At 48.9% G+C, this 18,937-nt stretch overlaps 1 protein-coding gene across 1 annotated transcript in view; it reads left to right on the top strand.

The window, feature by feature from the left end:
- EXOSC7 (exosome component 7) overlaps window positions 1-18,937 on the top strand; it is a 38,776-nt gene that overhangs the window by 5,433 nt on the left and 14,406 nt on the right. The window contains exons 2-4 of the mRNA XM_086698459.1: window positions 7,184-7,285; window positions 7,575-7,669; window positions 16,208-16,373. Of these exons, the coding sequence (XP_086554585.1) occupies window positions 7,184-7,285; window positions 7,575-7,669; window positions 16,208-16,373 (363 nt within the window). The remainder of the gene's footprint in view (window positions 1-7,183; window positions 7,286-7,574; window positions 7,670-16,207; window positions 16,374-18,937) is intronic.

Below are 18,937 nucleotides of genomic sequence, written 5' to 3'. Positions count from 1 at the left end.
CATTAGGGGTTCAGGCTGTGGCTATTGAGATTTAAGCTCTTTCAGCGTGGAAGGCTAGAGATGATTGAATTATCTCAAGAGAAAGGGGATTTGGGGCACCTGGGTGGCTCAGTCGGTTAAGCGTCCAACTTCGGCTCACGTCATGATCTCACGGCTTGTGAGTTCAAGGCCCGTGTCGGGCTCTGTGCTGACAGCTCAGAGCCTGGAGCCTCTTCAGATTCTGTGTCTTTCTTTCTCTCTCTGCCCCTCCCCTGCTCATACTCTGTCTCTCTCTGTCTCTCAAAAATAAAAATAAAAACATTATAAAAAAAATTTAAAAAAAAAGAGGGGATTTGTGGCAAGGGCTGGGAAGTCCCTAGGGAGCTCCAAGGCACCCCATCCCATGGGCTCCAGCGTGGGTCACATGGTCTGCACTGTCTGCCTGTCTTTATGTCTCTGGCGACACCTCCCCTTCTCTGTCCTGAAGCGTATCTCTTCTCTGCAGCCATTTGCTGTCTAGCTTCCCTTCATCTTGGTATAATCTGACCCCTCCCCCAACCCCCGCCCCCTGCCTTTCTTCTGTGTGGCCTCTCCAGCCTCCCTCCACACCTGACGTGTCCGCTCCTCTTTAACTCCCTTCTTCTTGAGTATTTCCCAGGTCAGAGATCACATTCCAAGGAGAGAATATGATTCGTGCCAGAGGAGCTGGTTGCTCTTTGGGTTGTGAGCACCTACCATTGGCTCGGGCTGTTGGGGGTGGATGGTGACTCGGTCATGTGGGCTCAGTAGACACGATAGGCTTTCCAGAGGTCTGTTTACTGGTGCTCTGGCCATGACCTGGACCTTAAACTGGACTCCATAGGTTTAGACCACCCTAGCAATGGATTAGCCCCACCAGGAGGCATTCCCCTTGGGGCTTTGGCAAAGCCATGTTATGGAATTTTTCTTGGCAGTTGAAGGGAGGTGTAGCTCAGCTGATGGTTTCAGTTTCTTTTCTTGTGGCTCTAGCTTTCTTCGTAAGCGTCGCTGGAGGAGCAGCACAGAAGGGGGAGCAGGGCTGAGACAGGTCTTTAGCTGTAAGATTGAGCAGTCGGTACTCAGCTGCTCAACCTGGCCATGCAGAACTGGAGCCAGCCCTCAGGGCTCTTGATCTGGAGCCCCACGCCCTTTCCATTTGCAGGCCCACGGCACGGAAAGTCCGCGCTCAGGCACTTTACAAGGTGAACAGAATCCCATCCTTGCGAGGAAATGCAGGACTATTCAAATAGGCTTGGAGGGGGAATGAGGATCGACATCTGATTTTGCCTGCGGTGACTTGAGCGGGGTCTGCAGAGCTGGATCTGATGTGGTCCTTCTAAGTGGGGTCGTGTTCCAGTAGGGGTGGCGTTCCAGCTACCGTTCGCTAGCACGTCCAAGGTGTTGGACATGTCAGAGCAAGGTGGAGGGGGTTAACATCACTGAGGACACAGTCTAAACCTCCCCAAGCACATTAGGCTAGCAGAACCTACTTTCAGCTTCGGTTAGGGAGCCATAGGACTGGGTTGTCTGGGTTGAGGAAAGCAGCTCTGGGTGGAGTCACCTGTCCTCCCAATCTGTCACAAACAGCGAGACTGGTGCCTCAGGGACCTCGTCAGTAACCTCTCTCCACGGTTGTTTTCGAGGATTCGGTGAGCTGATACGCGCCCCAAAACAGGAGAAGGGAACTGTGGAGGGGGCATTCTGCGTGTTACACTGCGCTGAGGGTCCCCTGAAATGACTCCTGGCTTCTGGATTCTCCTGTAATTCTGTAAGGTTGGGGTCAGTTCCCCTTTCTGGACGGACGGACGCCCGCCAAGCTGTTGAGGAACTAACTTGCGTAAGTTCGCAAAGCTGGCATGTGACAGGAGAGGTTTAAATAGAGGCTGGAGGGGACCCCACCACGCCACACCCAACTGCGAATTAACAACTGGAAAGTCCCGGGAGCCACCCCCGCCCCCTCGGCAGAGAAGGACAGGGCCCCACTTGGTGGTGTCGTCCTGCACATGTTGAGGTCTCTGTTGAGTTTTTGAATGAGCTTTCACTTCAGGGCGGCCCCTGTTTAAATGTTCACACAGGGATTAATTCCTTGGCTTCTGAATACTACCAGAGAATAAATATTTTGGTCGGGCCTCTGGCTCTGAGCCAGGCCAACCAGGTTTGGGTGATTTTTAAGCCTTTTATGAGGAATGCTGAATTAAAGAAAAAAAAAAAAGAAAAGTTGTGGGTGCAGTGATTCATAGACTAATTTGTTTGGGTTTTTTGGTTTGTTTTTCTCTTATTCTCTTAGGTGTTTTTTTGTGTTTTTGTTTTATATATATATTTTTTATTATATGCTGGTGAGTGGGGGAGGGGAAGAGGGAGAGGTTTTTTGATTTTGTTTTTTTTTAGTTTATTTATTTTGAGAGAGCACCCAAGCTTGAGCAGGGGAGGAGCAGAGAGAGAGGGAGACACAGAATCTTAAGCAGGCTCCACACTGTCAGCACAGCCCGACACAAGGCTCAAATTCATGAACCGAGAGATCGCATCCTGAGCCGAGCAAAACCAAGTTGGCTACTTAACCGACTGAACCATCCAGGTGCCCCAGAGGGAGAGAGACTCTTCAGCAGGCTCCATGCTTAGTGCAGAGCTTGACATGGTGCTCAATCCCATGATCCTGGGATCATGACCTGAGCTGAAATCAAGAGTTGGATGCTCAACTAACTACCAGAGCCACCCAGGCATCCCAGTGCTCTTTTCCTATCCAAAAAAAAAAAAAAAAAAAATTCTATGCATGCTTGCACAGAAAAATTTGTAGCTTTTTGTTTATCTCTTATTTGTCACCTGAGCCCTTCCCATAGAGCCTTCCCCAGGGGACAGAGAGTGATGTAAAGGTTGGAAAGGCAATACCTGGTGAGGCCCAGTTTTCCGGCCCCCTCCCAGTCCCATCCTGGAACAAGGGGCATGTCACGACAAAGGGTTGTGACTAGGTCTTTCCAGGGAAGTGGTATTTTATTTTATTTTTTTAATGTTTTATTTATTTTTGAGAGAGAGAGAGACAGAAGGCAGGCTTCTGAGGCGGGGCTTGAACTCACAAACCATGAGGTCATGGCCTGAGACGCTTAACCAACCCCGCCACCCGGGCGCTCCCCAGAGAAGTGGTATTTTAAAGCCATGGTGGGGAAACCTGTCACCTTGTGGCCTCCCTGCGTGCAGAGTCCTCTTCATCAACAGGACCAACTGGTATAGCCAGCATCCTCGCAGGGAGGCCGTGCTCACTCCTGTTGCACGGTGGAGAGACCCTTTAGAACGCAGGAGGCCACGTGGACTTGTTCCGAGGTCTGGCACGGGGTTCGGGTGCTCCTTATCGGCTGTGGCTTTGAGCCGGCCATTTAGCATCTTTCAGCCTCTTTCCTCATTTGTAAAATGGAATGAAAAAAAGCTCTCTTACAGGGTTATTTTGAAAATTAAATGTGTCAACTGTGTAGCATTTCCTGGCACATCACTTCCTATGTGGTAAAGGCACTCAGGTAGTAGCTACTGTTCATTGTTGCAAATGATTGCGGCTGTTTCAATTTACAGGTCTGTAGAATTAGAGCAGCACCTTTGAGGCCTTCTGATTCAATGTCCATTCTTTTAACAGAGGAGGGAACTAGTCTAGAGCATCTCGTCCTAGGTCAAGCAGCTAGTCATGGCAGGACCAGGCCCGGAGCCCATGACTACTACTCTAGTGATTGATCACACTTGCACTTTACTTGCACCTCAAGAAGGAGTCTTTTGTAAAGGATGTTTCTGGGCCCTGTTTTCACTTTCCTAGCAGGGCATGGGGTCGGGGGGGGGGGGGGTGTGGAGCATCAGAGACTGACCTAGGAAGCCTTTCCTGTGCTGCTGTGTGCTGTGGGGTTGTTAAGGGACGGTTACATAGTTTTGGGATCCTTTAGTGAAGAGGGGTCACTTTATCTAACTCATTTCCTAGACTTGAAATTCTGTTGCTTTCAAGTACAGGTCTCCCCAGACTCACGATGGGGGTTGCCTCCAGCAAGGGAATGGCCTGGGGAGTGGATGAGCCGGCAAAGGGACTTCAAGCTGACTTGTGACGCTTATTTTCTCTTCATTAACAGGAATTGGGGGAAGAAAAGAGTAGAAACGAACAGGGTAGATGGTGGGGGTTGGGCTTTGCTGGATTTCAGTGTCTCAGAATCAAAACGTCAGTCATATATGCAGTTAGCCAGGCAGTTTAAAGATAAGTTTGTGACAGTTACGTACTTCAGAACAGTGTTTTTAAACTTTTTGAGGAGCACTAGCCCCTTTGAGAATCTCATAAGCTAATGAGTCTTTTTCTGAAAGAAAAAAAAAAGTGCTTTCAAAAGATGTTTACAGAGGGGGCGCCTGGCTGGCTCAGTCAGAAGAGCATCCAAATCTTTTTTTTTTTTTTTTTAATGTTTTTATTTATTTTTGAGACAGAGAGAGACAAAGCATGAACAGGGGAGGGTCAGAGAGAGGGAGACACAGAATCCAAAACAGGCTCCAGGCTCTGAGCGGTCAGCACAGAGCCCGACGCGGGGCTCGAACTCACGTACCGTGAGATCATGACCTGAGCCGAAGTCGGATGCTTAACCGACCGAGCCACCCAGGCGCCCCAAGACCATCCAACTCTTGATCTCAGGGTCGTGAGTTCGAGCTCCGTGTTGGGTGTAGAGATTACTTAAAATCTTTTTTTTTTTTTTTTTTAATTTTTTTTTTTTTCAACGTTTATTTATTTTTGGGACAGAGAGAGACAGAGCATGAACGGGGGAGGGGCAGAGAGAGAGGGAGACACAGAATCGGAAACAGGCTCCAGGCTCTGAGCTGTCAGCCCAGAACCTGACGCGGGGCTCGAACTCACGGACTGCGAGATCGTGACCTGGCTGAAGTCGGACGCTCAACCGACTGCGCCACCCAGGTGCCCCAAGATTACTTAAAATCTTAAAGAAAGAAAATGTTTACAAAGAATAAGGAAGGTCTCCGTGAGCTGATGTATAGTGATTGCCCACATATGTATTAAGTGTTAAAAAAGAAAAGAAAGAAAGAAAAGGAAGCAAAGTGTAAAAGAGTATCTGTAGTGTGCCACTCCTCATTTAAGAAAGAAGGATAAAATATATTCATGGATCTGCTCATTTGTGCAAAGGAAATACAGGAACTATGAACCAGCAGTTAAATAGTAAATAGCCTGGTTACCTGCCCGGGGTGGGTGGGAACGAGGCAGAAAGATGGGGGTGTGAAAATAGGGCTGAGGGCAGAGCCACCTTTCCCTGAGCACACCTTTTCTGATAGCTTTGACTTCTAGAGTCATGGTGCTAGTCTGCATACCCACAATGTAAACGAGTAATTAAAAGTAGCCAGGATGCGGGGCACCCAGACTCGAGCACAAACAGGTACCGATGAGCCTCACAGGGGTAGGAGGGAATAACAGGCACGCTCAAGGAGGGGGAGACGATGGAAAATGGGATGTGGGGTGGGCACTCACTGTAAGGCTAAAGACAAAAAGAACGCCACGCAAGTACTGTCCTCCACTAGTAAATTTGTTGCTCACAGGGGTATGGGTTAGCAATTCTGAAAGTACTTCATGAGTATACTAAGATTTAATAAATACCTTGTGGATAATGAGAGCCAGGTGTCTCCCTGTCTGAGAAAGAAGTTCTGAATAAGACACGAAGGAAAGTTAGAACCAGCTATCAGGGCCTTTTTTTTTTTTTTTAACATTTATTCATTTTTGAGAGAGAGACATAGACAGAGCATGAGTGGGGAAGGGGCACAGAGAGAGAGGGAGACACAGAATCCGAAGCAGGCTGCAGGCCCCGAGCTGTCAGCACAGAGCCCGATGCGGGACTCGAACTCATGGACCGCAGGATCATGACTTGAGCCGAAGTCGGACGCCCAACCGACTGAGCCACCCAAGCGCCCCATATCAGGGCCTTTTAAGAGCTGCATGGATAGAAGAGCTGTATGGGTTAGTGCTGTGTGGGTGAGTGTAAGTACGTACATAGTTATCGAGCTCTGTCTGCTGAGAAGGTCTGGAAGCAATGACACCCCAGTAGCAGTGAACTTGCTTAGCACCCAGATCCTGGTTTTTAAAAGCACCATTCTTCAATAAAAGGAACCAGGACTCCTCAGAGAAAGGGCTGACCCCAAGGCCAGGGCAGGGAAAAATACAAGAGGCTGGAACATCTTGTCTTGTCAGAAGTAAAGGTGTGCTTGGGAAAGATCTCAAGTGTGTTGAAAGAATGCAGGAAGCAACCCAAAGGAACTCCCAGTGGCCAAATCTGGAACGCATTGAGCAGCAGGATAAGTAATGGTCATACTGGATCACAACTACAGCATAAAGTGTGTGTCTGTGAGATACGTGGATAAGAGTAAATAAATGGGGATAAAGGGCAGGCAGGACGTGGGCCACCCTGAAACACATCTCCCGCAGCAGAGGTCGGCAAGCTTTTCCTGTAAGGGGCTAGATGGTGAAGATTTGGGGCGTGTGGCTCTTAAGATCTCTGTCACAACCGCGCGGCTCTGCCGTTGGAGTGTGAAGCAGCCATGGACAACCTCAGCGAACGGACCTGGCCGTGCTCTGTAAAGCGAGACGTTTTACAGAAGCAGGTGGCTCTCGTGCCGAGGTGTGCCGTCCCTGTTCTAGAGAATGCCCAGGGTAGAGATGATAGCTGGGTTTTTTAGCCGTTAACAGAGTAGATTTTGTTCAGGTTAGGGTGCGGGAGGCCTGCGGCCGAGAGAGTTGGGCTCTGTGGCCCCGACAGTGCATACCTCCTGGTGCGGTTTTGGACTTGCAGACTTGGAAAGAGGCAGCTTATTTCTCCTCTTGTTCCGATTTTGTTTGTTCCGTGTGTCTGTTTGGTATAGTGGGATGTGGTGTGGACTTTGCGCTGGGACGTACCTGGGTAGAAACCCAGTGTGCTCTCACCAGCTGTGGGACGTCGGCCACATGGCTGCATCATGGCTGCATCACATCCGTCAAGCCGCTTTACTTCTCTGAGTCTTTGTTTCCTCAGATGTAAGATAGGAATATTGTTACCAGCAAAAGGAGAGAGTTTTGGATGATTCGCTAAGGGGGAAGGGGATGTTGTACTGCCTAGTTCTCTAGGAGGGAAATGGCACGGATGAGTTGGGGAGTCTGTTGGTGCTTTGGTTGTGGTTGTGTTAGGATTGTGGTTGTTGCACTTAGGAAGACCTCCGTGTGGATGGCCGTGGCTGTGAGGACTACCGATGTGTCGAAGTGGAAACCGACGTGGTGTCCAACACCAGTGGGTCTGCCAGGGTCAAGCTGGTGAGTACTGTGGCCACGGTCCGTGCCCGGGGGGAGGATGGGCAGGTCCTAGGGGACTAGCTGCAGGCCCCTCGGGGCTTTGGGAGCACATACATTTCTGAGGTGGACCCAAGACCCAAGCCAAATTCTGGGCGGGTATCTGTCTAGATCTGAAGGACCCTTTACCTTTCCAAAGGGCCACTTCACAAGTTCCTGAGAGTCCCTGGGGGCACAGTCTGGGAGAGGAAGGAGGCGGTTGGGTATGTGGCTACCTGCCCTGAGTGAGGACCCTTCTTGCGTGTGTCTGCAGGGTCACACAGACATCTTGGTGGGAGTGAAAGCCGAAATGGGGACGCCGAAGCTGGAGAAACCCAATGAAGGGTACTTGGAGTTCTTCGTTGACTGGTCAGTACCATGCATATGTTTTTAAAGAAAAACGATTTAAAAGAAGATTCAGAGGGGTGCCTGGGTGGCTCAGTCGGTTAAGTGTCCAGCTCTTGATTTTAGTTCAGGACATGATCTCATGGTGATGAGATCAAGCCCCGCCTCAGGCTCCACCCTGATCGTGGAACCTGCTTAAGATTCTCTCTCTGTCTCCCTCTGTCACTCCCCCACTTGCAGGTGCACCTTCTCTCAAATAAATAAGTAAGTAAGTGAGTAAGTAGATTGGAGACTGGACCTCTGGTTTCCTTTGAGCCCACTTTGATTTTGTATTCAGTCATCACCTCTGCAGCCAGCAGGTATTTCCTGCACCCCTCCTATGTGCCAGGCACTGGGGTGTGTGGAAGAAGGCCTTGGCTCGAGTCCTGCCCTTGTCCTAGTCACCTGGCCCGCACTGGGCCTTGTCCCTGTTGGAGAAAGGAGGGCATCAGGCAGCCCAGCACATGGTTGTTATGAGAGTCCAGTGAAATGGTGGGTATTACAGTGCTTTGAAGAATATCAAACATAGATAAATAAGGGTCATTTGGTCTAAAATGTCTTGTTTCTCCTCCTGCTCTAGTTTTGCAGAAAACTTTTCATGACTTGCTTGGCAGAGCAAGGACGAGGGCCGGCCAAATAGCCTGACAGACAGAGGGAGTGGCAGCTAGGCAGGCCGCGTGGCTGCTAGAAAAGTGAGGACTCCGCAGTTTCTGCAGCAGCCAGCCTTCTCTGGCCAGCTGTGTGATCTCAGGCTAGTTACCTAGTCTCTCTGTGCCTAAGTTTCTTTATCTAAAAAATCGGGGTACTAATACTCTTGTGAGGATGACGGAATGAAATAAGGAAGGCAGAGTGAGTGCCAGCACCATGACTGGCTCCCAGTGGCCTTTCCGTGAGTGTTCTTTCTCCCTCCTGTTGCCTCCCCTTTCTCTGGCCTTGGGCTTTTTTTTTTAAATTTTTTTTTCAACGTTTTTTATTTATTTTTCGGACAGAGAGAGACAGAGCATGAACGGGGGAGGGGCAGAGAGAGAGGGAGACACAGAATCGGAAACAGGCTCCAGGCTCCGAGCCATCAGCCCAGAGCCCGACGCGGGGCTCGAACTCACGGACCGCGAGATCGTGACCTGGCTGAAGTCGGACGCTTAACCGACTGCGCCACCCAGGCGCCCCATCTCTGGCCTTGGGCTTTTTAAACCTGGGATCCTAGCTCAGTCCCTCTTCTGTCTAGAACGTTGCTTCTAACTAGATGGTGACAGCAGGCTTTCTCGAGGTGGGTGAGGCTCTCTCTTAGCTCATGCTGGATGCAGGTATGTAATACTGGTTCTGTATGGGAGTCCCCAAGACCACTCCCGTATTTGGAGATTTGCTGGAAGGACCCCCAGGACTTAGCATATAGTTGTACTCGCAGCTGAGATTTATTATAGCCACGAAACGCAGCAACGTGTGTGATGATTCTGCCCATGAAAGCCCATTAGAGACTCGGCCCCCGAGATTTTCACTCGGGCTGGTCACATGGGCACCCTGTGCTTAACACATACCAAAATTTCCAAATCCCAGAAGGAAAGCAGATACTCCCCTTATCATATTATTTGCACAAATAGTCTAGGCACAGCAGACCACAGTTCACTGTTGACTGGGAACACTGAGAGTCAAGTTCCCAGATGCCAGCCGAGGGCCCACCTTTCAAGCAGGCCCTTCTAAAGATAGCACCCTTGGGCCCGCCGTGTCCGCCTTTTCGGCATAGATGCCAACCCCCATTTACATGGTGAGTTAGATTCTTCTGATCTTCTTCCAAACTCAGAAGTTTGTCCTCATGACATTCCTATGAGAGAGACAACCAACTTGGTTGAGAGAAGGTAAACAAACCCCCGGGGTCACAGAGCTAGTAATGCCGGCTCGGGCCTCTCCGACCCTGAGTCTTGCCTTGTTCTTCGCGCAGCCTACAGAAGCCAGCTTGCTGGGGGTGTGGTGCTCAGAGTTCCGAGAACGTATCCGTGTTCAGCTTTCTGGCCAGTATTCCTTCCAGCCCATTCCTGCACCCTGCCCTGCGAGACGCCCCCCCACCCCCGCCCCCAGCCAGCCGTCTCCTCTTCTGGTTGGACCCACCTCCCCTTGCCGATCTGGGTTGTCCAGTGGGACTGGCTCATCCTTTAAGCTGCCGTGGATGGTGGTGGCCCTGTTCGAGCCTCCAGCTGATTCCTTTGCTGTCGGTGGAAGAAAAATGTCTCTCCTGGCCTTGACCTGCCTAATTCAGTGTAGTGAACGGTCACCGAGGGGCAGACACCATGTGTGGGGAACTGTAATTTGCTTTTCTTTTCTTCCTCCTCACTGTCTTGTACCTCCTTCATCTTAGGCAGACCACAGGCAGTCAGCCCAGCCACACCAAAGGGAAGGTGTTGCCTTCAGATGCTAGGTATAGGGGACACATTTCACTGTGGCTCCGTGTCTGAACACGACTCCGGGTTAGCCTGCTGCTCTTGTCCCAGCTGTGAAGGAAGGGAGGCTCCAGGGTGGGAGGAGGCAGGGAGCTGCCTCTTCCCAAGATCCGGCTCCCAGGAGTAGCTTCCCCCTCCCAGCTGAGCTGGGCTGCCCGTTCCTCTCTTCTCTCCCCTCTCTTCTCTCAGGAGACCCTCAACAGGCCCAGAAGCTCCAGTTCCCAGGGAGTCCTCCTTGATTCTCTTTCAAGATGGATAGTCTCAAGTGGCACATTTTAGTGTCTTATTTAAGCGGCTCAGTTACTGTGATAGAATCACCATGAGAGATTCACAAAACCTCGTATTCCTACAGAGAAGGGAGATGTTGATTCACCAAGCACTGCTGACTGCCACCTTTATCAAAGTCTCATTTGAATCTTCAAAGAGCAACTTTTTTTCTTATTTTTAATGTTTGTTTTTGAGAGAGAGACAGATGGAGTGCGATCCGGGCAGGGGCAGGGAGGGAGGGAGACAGAATCCGAAGCAGGCTCCAGGCTCCAAGCTGTCAGCACAGAGCCCGACACAAGGCTCGAACCATGAACTGCAAGATCATGACCTGAGCCGAAGTCGGACGCTTAACCCACTGCGCCACCCAGGCGCCCTAAAGAGCAACTCTTAATTGCATAAATAAACAAACCCCTTTATTCCCATCCAGTGACTAGGAATGTAGATGTGCCCAGCTCTAAGGCTTTTACCCACGAAGCCCTTCCGCAGGAGAGCCCAGGGCATCTGCCCATCCACAGACTGAAGCCGAAGTGTTACCCAGCCAGAGGACAGTAATTGGGGCAGGGTGGGGCTGTCAGTCTGAGCCCAGCTTGACTCATCAGCAACTTCCAGGGTTTAATTATTTCAATTCCTGGTGATTAGAGAGCTAACTGCTTTTCCACTAACTCGTCCTACTTTGGTTTTGTTGGCTTGGAATAATACATGGAACCTGAGGTAGACCTGGCCTCCCACCCCCATCATTTTCCCCTGTGCCTAGGGGATGTTTCCCTTGGGAGGGGGCTGCTCAGCTGTACCAGCTCTGATCCCCATCCCAGTGGAGTAGTAAAGACTTGGGGTTCCTGAGCACTGCCCCAGGGATGCCTGGCAACACACATCAAAACTGGGAGCAATCTGGGACCTTCTAACTCCCATCTCCTGTCTTCGATTTGTTAGTCATAACCCGAGACCAGGCTGTTTTAAGTAAGAACTTTGAAACTTTGAAAAAGATGGTTTCTATCAGAAACCTGGAGGAAAGGTAAGAATTGAGTGAGCTGGTGTGTCAGTCTGGGCTACCACTAGGTGGCGGTCCATCTAGTCTCTGCTCTGACACCATGTTGATGGGGGGTTAGGAAGCGTGGTTTAGCCTCTCCCAGCGGCTTCAGTTTTTCACTGAGGGAGCTGAGGAGAACATGTTTCATTCATAGACATTTTGGTGTGCTCAACACTTGCCACTTCCCAGTGGGATCTTTACTTTTCGATGTGGTCGCTCGTATTTGTCACTAATATTGAACCGGAAGCTTCAAGCCCTGAATTGGTGGAAGGAGCCACTTGATCTCTGTTCCTCAGTGCTTATTGCTGCTCGCGGGGGTCCCTGTTGGTGCCTGATGGACGGGGGACAAAGCAGACAAGCAAACTACAGAACTCATTTGAAGCTAGCTGTACTCTGAAAGTCTCCAGAAAGAACTGATAACTCTCCCCAGAAACTTACAGTGAACAGTTCAAAATGTGTTACTGTTCCCATCCCCACTCATAAGGAAGCTTCTGCAGGTTCAGAAATGAGCACATGTGCACACAGGGGAATGGGAGGGATTGGGGCCTGCTGCCGGGACCACTTGACTGACTCCTGGAGGGGTGAGGCCCAGAGCTAGCCCTGCCCCACGAACGTGCTAAATCACTGTCCTCTGTCATGGTCCTGGCCTGACCTGGCTGTAAGACTCCATAGATGTGCAGGCTAGATGGATCACAAGGGAAACAATGGGCTAGTGTCTGAAATCCTGTCTCAGGTGGACATGGCCTTGATCTCACTCTACCCCAGTTAAATCAGGGATGTGCCAGGCAGGAGGAGCACAGTAGAGGTGATGAGTCAGGATGGGTGGAGATCTGGGTGGGGCAGCATTTCCAGGATTTGTATTAGTTTATTGGCTCAGCAAGCAATTTCCCAACTGCCCTGGAAGAGGGGCTGGGTCATACTTAGGAAGGATCTGAATTGGTTTTGGCAGTTGTAAACAGAGAAAGCACTTGGTTTTATGCCCCCAACCCTGAGCAAACACTCCCCTGCTGAAAGAATGTATTGTGATACCTCTGAGCAGGGAGCCAGGATTACTTACTGCCTGTTGTACTTTCCCTCTTTTTAAACTTTGCACTTCATAGAGAAGCGTTTTATTTAGGGCTCCTTTGGTCTGCATTCCTTGACTCCAGTATTTGTGGTCTAACAATAAATCTCAAGACCAGAGCATCCATTCATTAGCTTGACTCATGTCAGGCTACAAGCCAGGCATGCCGAATTCCACCTTCAGGGAGAGTCCGGTGCAGCCTTGCAGATGAGGGCCGGGCTGCCTGGCTTGGAGTCTTAGCTCCCCCGTCCCTAGTTGTGTGAGCTTGGACAAATTATATAACCTTTCTGGGACTCTGTTTCGTTTTCTCTAAGATGGGGTCGTAAATAGTAGGGTTGTTGTGAGAATTGATTGAGCTGGCGCATCTAACGTGCTAAGAGTGGTTTCTAGCACATAGTAAACATTCAAAAGAGCTGTTAAAGTTTTCCACCTTGTATAACAAGAGGGTTGGGCCATCTGAGGTCTCACCACATTCTCCCGTAGGTCAGACCCCACTTGTGAGGTTTTTGTTTCACTAACGGAGTTTGTTTTCAGAGGTGAGTTAAAATGCCTTTGGAGCGGCTGGACAGTTTGTCAGCCTCCCTCACGGATCACCGATCTCCGGTTGCTCTTTGTTCAGGGCTGGACAGTTTGTCAGCCTCCCTCACGGATCACCGATCTCCGGTTGCTCTTTGTTCAGATGCACGTAGTCACCTGGCTGGCCTCTGCGGGCATTCGGTTTCTTGTCCTCTGACATGGCCGGCATCTCCGTCCACCTCTTCTAGGAAGTGTCCTTGTGCTAGGAGCACCCCTAGTGATGAGGGGGGACCCTCAGTTCTCTTCCCCAGCCCTACCCTTCATCCTTTGTTAGAATATGGGGTCTTTGGCTTTTCTTCTTGTGTTACCTGAAGTTACTGTGCCCCAACGCCCGGCCCCCGACGATTCCCTTCCATTTTCCCAGCCTCCTCCCCAGAGTCACTCCGGGGGCCTTGGCACCATCCAGATGCGGGAGCTTTTCATGGTCTCATGAGCCTCTAAACCTTCCTCTCTGCCTGACTACCAGCTATGCTGAAAGTACAATGTGTTAAAAAAAAAAAAAACAAAACACAACTTTTAAAATAGGAAAAATTCCCACTTTAAATTAATGTCAAAAAACCCACAAAAAAACAGTGGGGTGTGGTCTTACGGGTAGATGAATTTAGCCAGTTGGACCCAGGAGGTTTTGTAAATCAGCCCTTGGGGCTGTAGAAGAGGGAATGCATCAATCCCTAAGTAATTAATTAGTCATACCCAGGAGGGTGTGGCCCACTGCAGTCAGGGAAAGGGACACATTTTAAGCATAAGCACCTCCTAATTAGATTTGTCTATTTAGCTCTATAGAGATGTGTTTTTACACACTTAAAAGATAGATCTTGATACTGATGAGTGTGTAAATTAGAAGCAGCTTTTGTGTGCTGGCTGTGCAAAATTACTAAGTTGGTCCTTGGTAACTTGATTATTTCACCTTAAGTGAGCTGCTTTTTGTGGCTCAGTGCCTGAGTCCAGCAGAGGCCGTGAGGGAATAGCAAGGTTGCTGTGGCAGTAATGAAGTTTCTCTTGGGGATTTTAAATTAGGGCTCTGCTGGCTCATAGTGGTAAGGGAAGACTATATATTTAGAGAAACAGAGTTATTATATAGTGATACATTCTGATTGTTTTAGGGGTCGTCCTTACACCTATATGAGAATGGTCTAGACAAAAGGGATGTTTAAATACATTAGGTGAGATTTTTAGCATTGTGCAGATGGGGTAGGCACAGCCCTGAGCCTTCATGTGGGTTTTGCTTTGCTTGGAACCCCCCTGCCTGTCTGTATCCTGACCCACTTTTGCTCACCTTCTGGGTTGAGGTCCTCGGCACTGGTTGACATCCTCCCCAGCCCTACTCCTGCTCTTTGCTCCCTATCATGAAGCTCCCTGACTTTGTGAAATTGCCAGCTTAGGGCCTGCATCCACCTTGCTCAGTCTCTCCGTCTCCAGTACTAGCATAGAGCTGGTACCTTCTAGATGGATGAGTGCGTGGAACAGAAAGTTTCAATACATGATTTTGTAGAGACCGTACTGACTGAAACAGCTGGTTTGTTACTTTTCTGGACCCTCTTCATTACAGCAAAGTGATTATTGGAATGGTTACTTACCTCACAGATGTATATAATGTATTGAGGGTTTGTTTTTTATTAAGCCAAAACCCTCAAAAATTTCCCATTAAATACTTTTGCATAATAGGGTGCCTGGCTGGCTCAGTCGGTGGAGCATGAGACTCTTGATCTCGGTGTTGTGAGTTCGAGCCCTGTGTTGGGTGTAGATATTGCTGAAAAAGAAAATCTTAAAAAAAAAAAAAAAACTTAAAAAAATGTTTATTTAGAATGCATGTATGCTTGTGCAAGCGGGGAAGGAACAAAGAGAGAGGTAGAGAGAGGATCTCAAGCAGGCTCTGAGCTGTCAGCACAGAGCCTGACATGAGGCTTGATCCCATGAACCACGAGATCATGACCTGAGCGAAAATCAAAAGCCAGATGCTTAACTGTCTGAGCCATCCAGGTGCCTTCCCCCTCAAAATACTTTTTTTTTTTTTTTTAAGTTTATTAATTTATTTTGAGAGAGAGAACAAGAGGGCTCTTTGTGCTGATAGCACAGAGCCCGACGCAGGGCTCAAACTCACAAACCGTGAGATCATGACCTAAGCTGAAGTCAGATACTTAACCGACTGAGCCACCCAGGCGCCCCCCAAAATACTTTTGAATAATGCTTAGGGCAACAAATGTTGATGCTTGTTTATTCTTTTTTGGGGTAATTGGGCATAAGATTCAAGAGGCCAAAATGGAAAAGTTTTTTTCTCTTGAAAAATAGCAAATAAAGTAAAAGGGCTATTCTAATATTTAATCAGCTGGCCGTCTTTCTCATTTCATTTTCCTGCTTTTCAGTACAGTGATAATCTAGTTTGTGATATAATTGGCATACCATCATACATGTCTTCTAAATCATTCAAGGAAGGTCATGGTACTTAACGTGGTTTTTGTTTTGAGAGTTTGGTGGTACATTTAAAAAACAGAAAAATAAATTTTCTTTAATGTTTATTTTTGAGAGAGAAAGTCAGAGCAGGACCAGGGAAGGGGCAGAGAGAGAGGGATACACAGAATCCAAAGCAGGCTCCAGGCTCCGAGCTGTGAGCACAGAGCCCAATGCGGGGCTCGAACCCACGAGCTGTGAGATCATGACCTGAGCTGAAGTTGGACGTTTAACCGACTGAGCCACCCAGGCGCCCCTCGTGGTGCATTTTAAATGAAAACTCGGGGTGGTGTATGTGATGTGACCCTTCCACGGCCAGACTGCTTGACATTAGGCCTCCTGGCCTCCTGGGCCTGTCCGAGAAGAGCATTCTACTGTCAAGATAAGAGAGTTAATTATTACTGGCCAAGGTTCACTTTACTATTGTTCTCTCGTGTCTCTTTGGGTAAAGATGGCTTCTGTTAGAAGTCGTGGGGGGGGACCCCCGTCACACACGCTGACAGATCCAGGGCACCGTGCCAGTCTGGCTCATTGCGTGTGTCTGGAGGCTGGAAAAGTGGCAGGTGCCATCCTCTCCTCACTTCAGTGACTTTTCTTGTACAGCCGCTGGCCCGTCCAACATTCCATAAAGAAACTGGAACAAAGCCGTGTGCCTCTGCTCTTTGTTTCTGAAAAGACTCACGCAGCTTTTCTCTTGCCCTTCTATGTAGTTCAGCCAACGCTACTCCTGAATTTGAAGGCCGGGGAGGTGATGACCTTGGCACGGAGATTGCTAACACCCTCTACCGGATATTTAACAATAAGAGCAGCGTTGACCTGAAGTCCCTCTGCATCAGTCCCCGGGAGCACTGCTGGATTCTCTATGTGGACGTGCTGGTACGTATCATGTTGCTGCAACGGCCACACTCTCTGCTTTTGCTGGAGACTGGTTGGCCTACTTTCCTTCTGGTGCTTTTGCCCTCTTCAAGTGGATGCTTTCAACTTCCAGGGTGAGATTAGATGGAAAAAGAATGATGTCCTGTAAAGTTTTATTTTTGTCATTTTGTAAAACTTTATTATTTATTTATTAATTTATTTTGAGAGAGAGAGAGAGAGAGAGCGTGCACATGCATGTAAGTGGGGAGGGACAGAGAGAGAGGGAGAGAGAATCTCAAGCGGGTTCCGTGATGCCAGCACAGAGCCTGACACGGGGCTCAAACCCCCAAACCATGAAACCATGACTTGAACCGAGGTCAAGAGTCGGACGCTTAACCGAGTGAGCTACCCAGGCACCCCTGTATTGAGTTTTGTAAATTAAATACAACATATGTATTGTATATATAATACCATCCTACAGTGAAATCATAGTCATATCATGGTAGCACCTAAAATTATCCACCGAGCTCATCAGGGAAGAAATAAAAAACAAGAGATGCTTTCTAGATGCTATCAGGTAGAAGTTATAGGCAGAAGTTAGACAAGTTGGCGTACTCTTCTACGTGGAATGGGGATGAACTCTTTCTATGCATTTCATTTAGCCCTTACGACTCTTTAGCGAGCGGGCGCTATTGCCCCATTTACAGGTGAGGGAACGAAGGTTCAGGGAGGCAGAGTGACCTAGCGCAAGAGGTCTCAGCTCGTGAGTAGTGGTGTTGGCACTCAAAGCTGGGTCTCTAATGCCTGTGCCTGCTGTTGACCTCACCAAGCCATCCTCCCTTGAAAGTACCATGGAACCCACCCTCGGTGTGTTCCTCACTTCTCAGGGGAGGACCCTGAGACCTTGCAGCCTTGTCCCCCGGGTCTACTCCTACAGGAGCCTCTCTAGGCCAATCTCCCATTTCCTTGCTGATGTTTTCCCAAATGCTCCTCGCCTGGTTTTGGCCCCTGGACGGTGTGATTAATTGTGCCACGTGCTTATTCGTGTAAGGCAGGCTCTCATTGGGTCTGTTTATTCCTTTTAGTGAAATTTCATGAACCTTGAGATGAGTGGCTACATCTTCCCCTTCAGATTGAGGTCACAAGGCTAGGCCGTCAACCAAACAGATTCTTTCATGAATCTAGAGATAAAGCAGATTCCGTGGACTGAGAGGGAACTTCTTGATGAGGAAGAGCCTGGCTGTCTCCAAATGTTGGCCCTGCATGAAACAGGGCGGGGCTTTCTGGATACTTTTAAATTAATTTGATAATGGATGGAGCACAACTGGCCAAAAGGTAACAGTGGTTACCATTGTCCCGCAGGTTAGGGGTGTTCTGGACGCTGACACTAATGGGTAAAAATAATGAAATGACAAGTCCGTTTGATTCTCCTCATGTCCGATAAGCGGGATGTACCTTTTAGTGTGATTCCTACTAAGCAAGTACTTTTGCAGGTGCTGGATGTGATGAGGCGGGAGCCGGCAGCCTCCAGTCCTCACTGATAAGGGGCGGGCTTCATAGCTGCCTGGGGAGGTGCAGCCCCATGGTACGAACTGTAAGGTTCTACCCTGTGTCTGAGGAACATTCTCTCTTTTCCTTCCTCCCCAAGAAGCTAAAGGCAGGAGTGTTGTGGTGCATTGCACCTGTCCGTTGGCGATCCTGCTTTTGTTCCTCGTCAGAATTTGTCCGCGCTTGTGATTTTTATAGGAGGCTGGCCCGGTGAGGGGTCCTGATCCACTTTATGATTTAGTCAAGAGACCTGTTCTCTGAGTGAAGGCTTGTGCAAGATGGATGAATATCGGATGTTGTCTCAGCTTAGAACCGGCGCCCTCTTCCACGGGGCGGGGGTGGGGGTGGGGTGGGGGGAATATATGGTTAGCAGGTGTCTCAGTGGCACACTGTGTCCCCGTCACCTGCAGACCTTTCCTTTTAAGACTCCTCGCGTTTGGATTTCTTCTCTCCTGTTTTTTCTCCAGGCTCTGTCTTATTTTGGAAATAAGACATGATCTTTTGAAATGTTGTCATCCTCAGAAAAGTTTTGAATGAATTAGGAAAGCAGTTTTTGAAATTCTGTTATTGAGGTAGATCCGTTTTTGTCATTCATGTAATTCGCATCTGTGGAGGCTTCCACTTCTGTGAAAGCAAATGTTTGCTTTCAGCCTTGACGGGAATGTGCCTTGTGCGTGCGAGGCACGCGTGGGTTTTTGTTTTATCTTTTACATCTAAAAATACGTGGAATACATCGAGTCCATGTTTGAGGCAAGATGGTGGGAATCCAGTCTTGTCACTGGAATTGCAAAAGTGAGTGAATCTCGATGTATTTTTACCAACCGGTCTGGATAGTCCTCAGGCAGAGCCCATCTTTCAACCAAATATTCGCTGGGCAACTTTCCATGTTTTTATGCTTTTAGTGTAGGTGCCTTTACTTGAACCTATTACAGTCAGACCAACCACCTATTTCCAGTATTATTCTTTTTACCTCCATTGGGGTATTTCATGAGACTAGAAATGTAACTTCCTGGACGCTTCCCTCTTCTTTCTGCTTC

The sequence above is a fragment of the Puma concolor genome, chromosome A2 (assembly GCF_028749965.1).
Source record: "Puma concolor isolate L17-30 chromosome A2, mPumCon1.1.hap2, whole genome shotgun sequence".
Classification (NCBI taxonomy): Eukaryota; Metazoa; Chordata; class Mammalia; order Carnivora; family Felidae; genus Puma; species Puma concolor.
The sequence above is the reverse complement of the archived record's forward strand: the minus strand, read 5'-3'. Positions and strand labels throughout refer to the sequence as shown.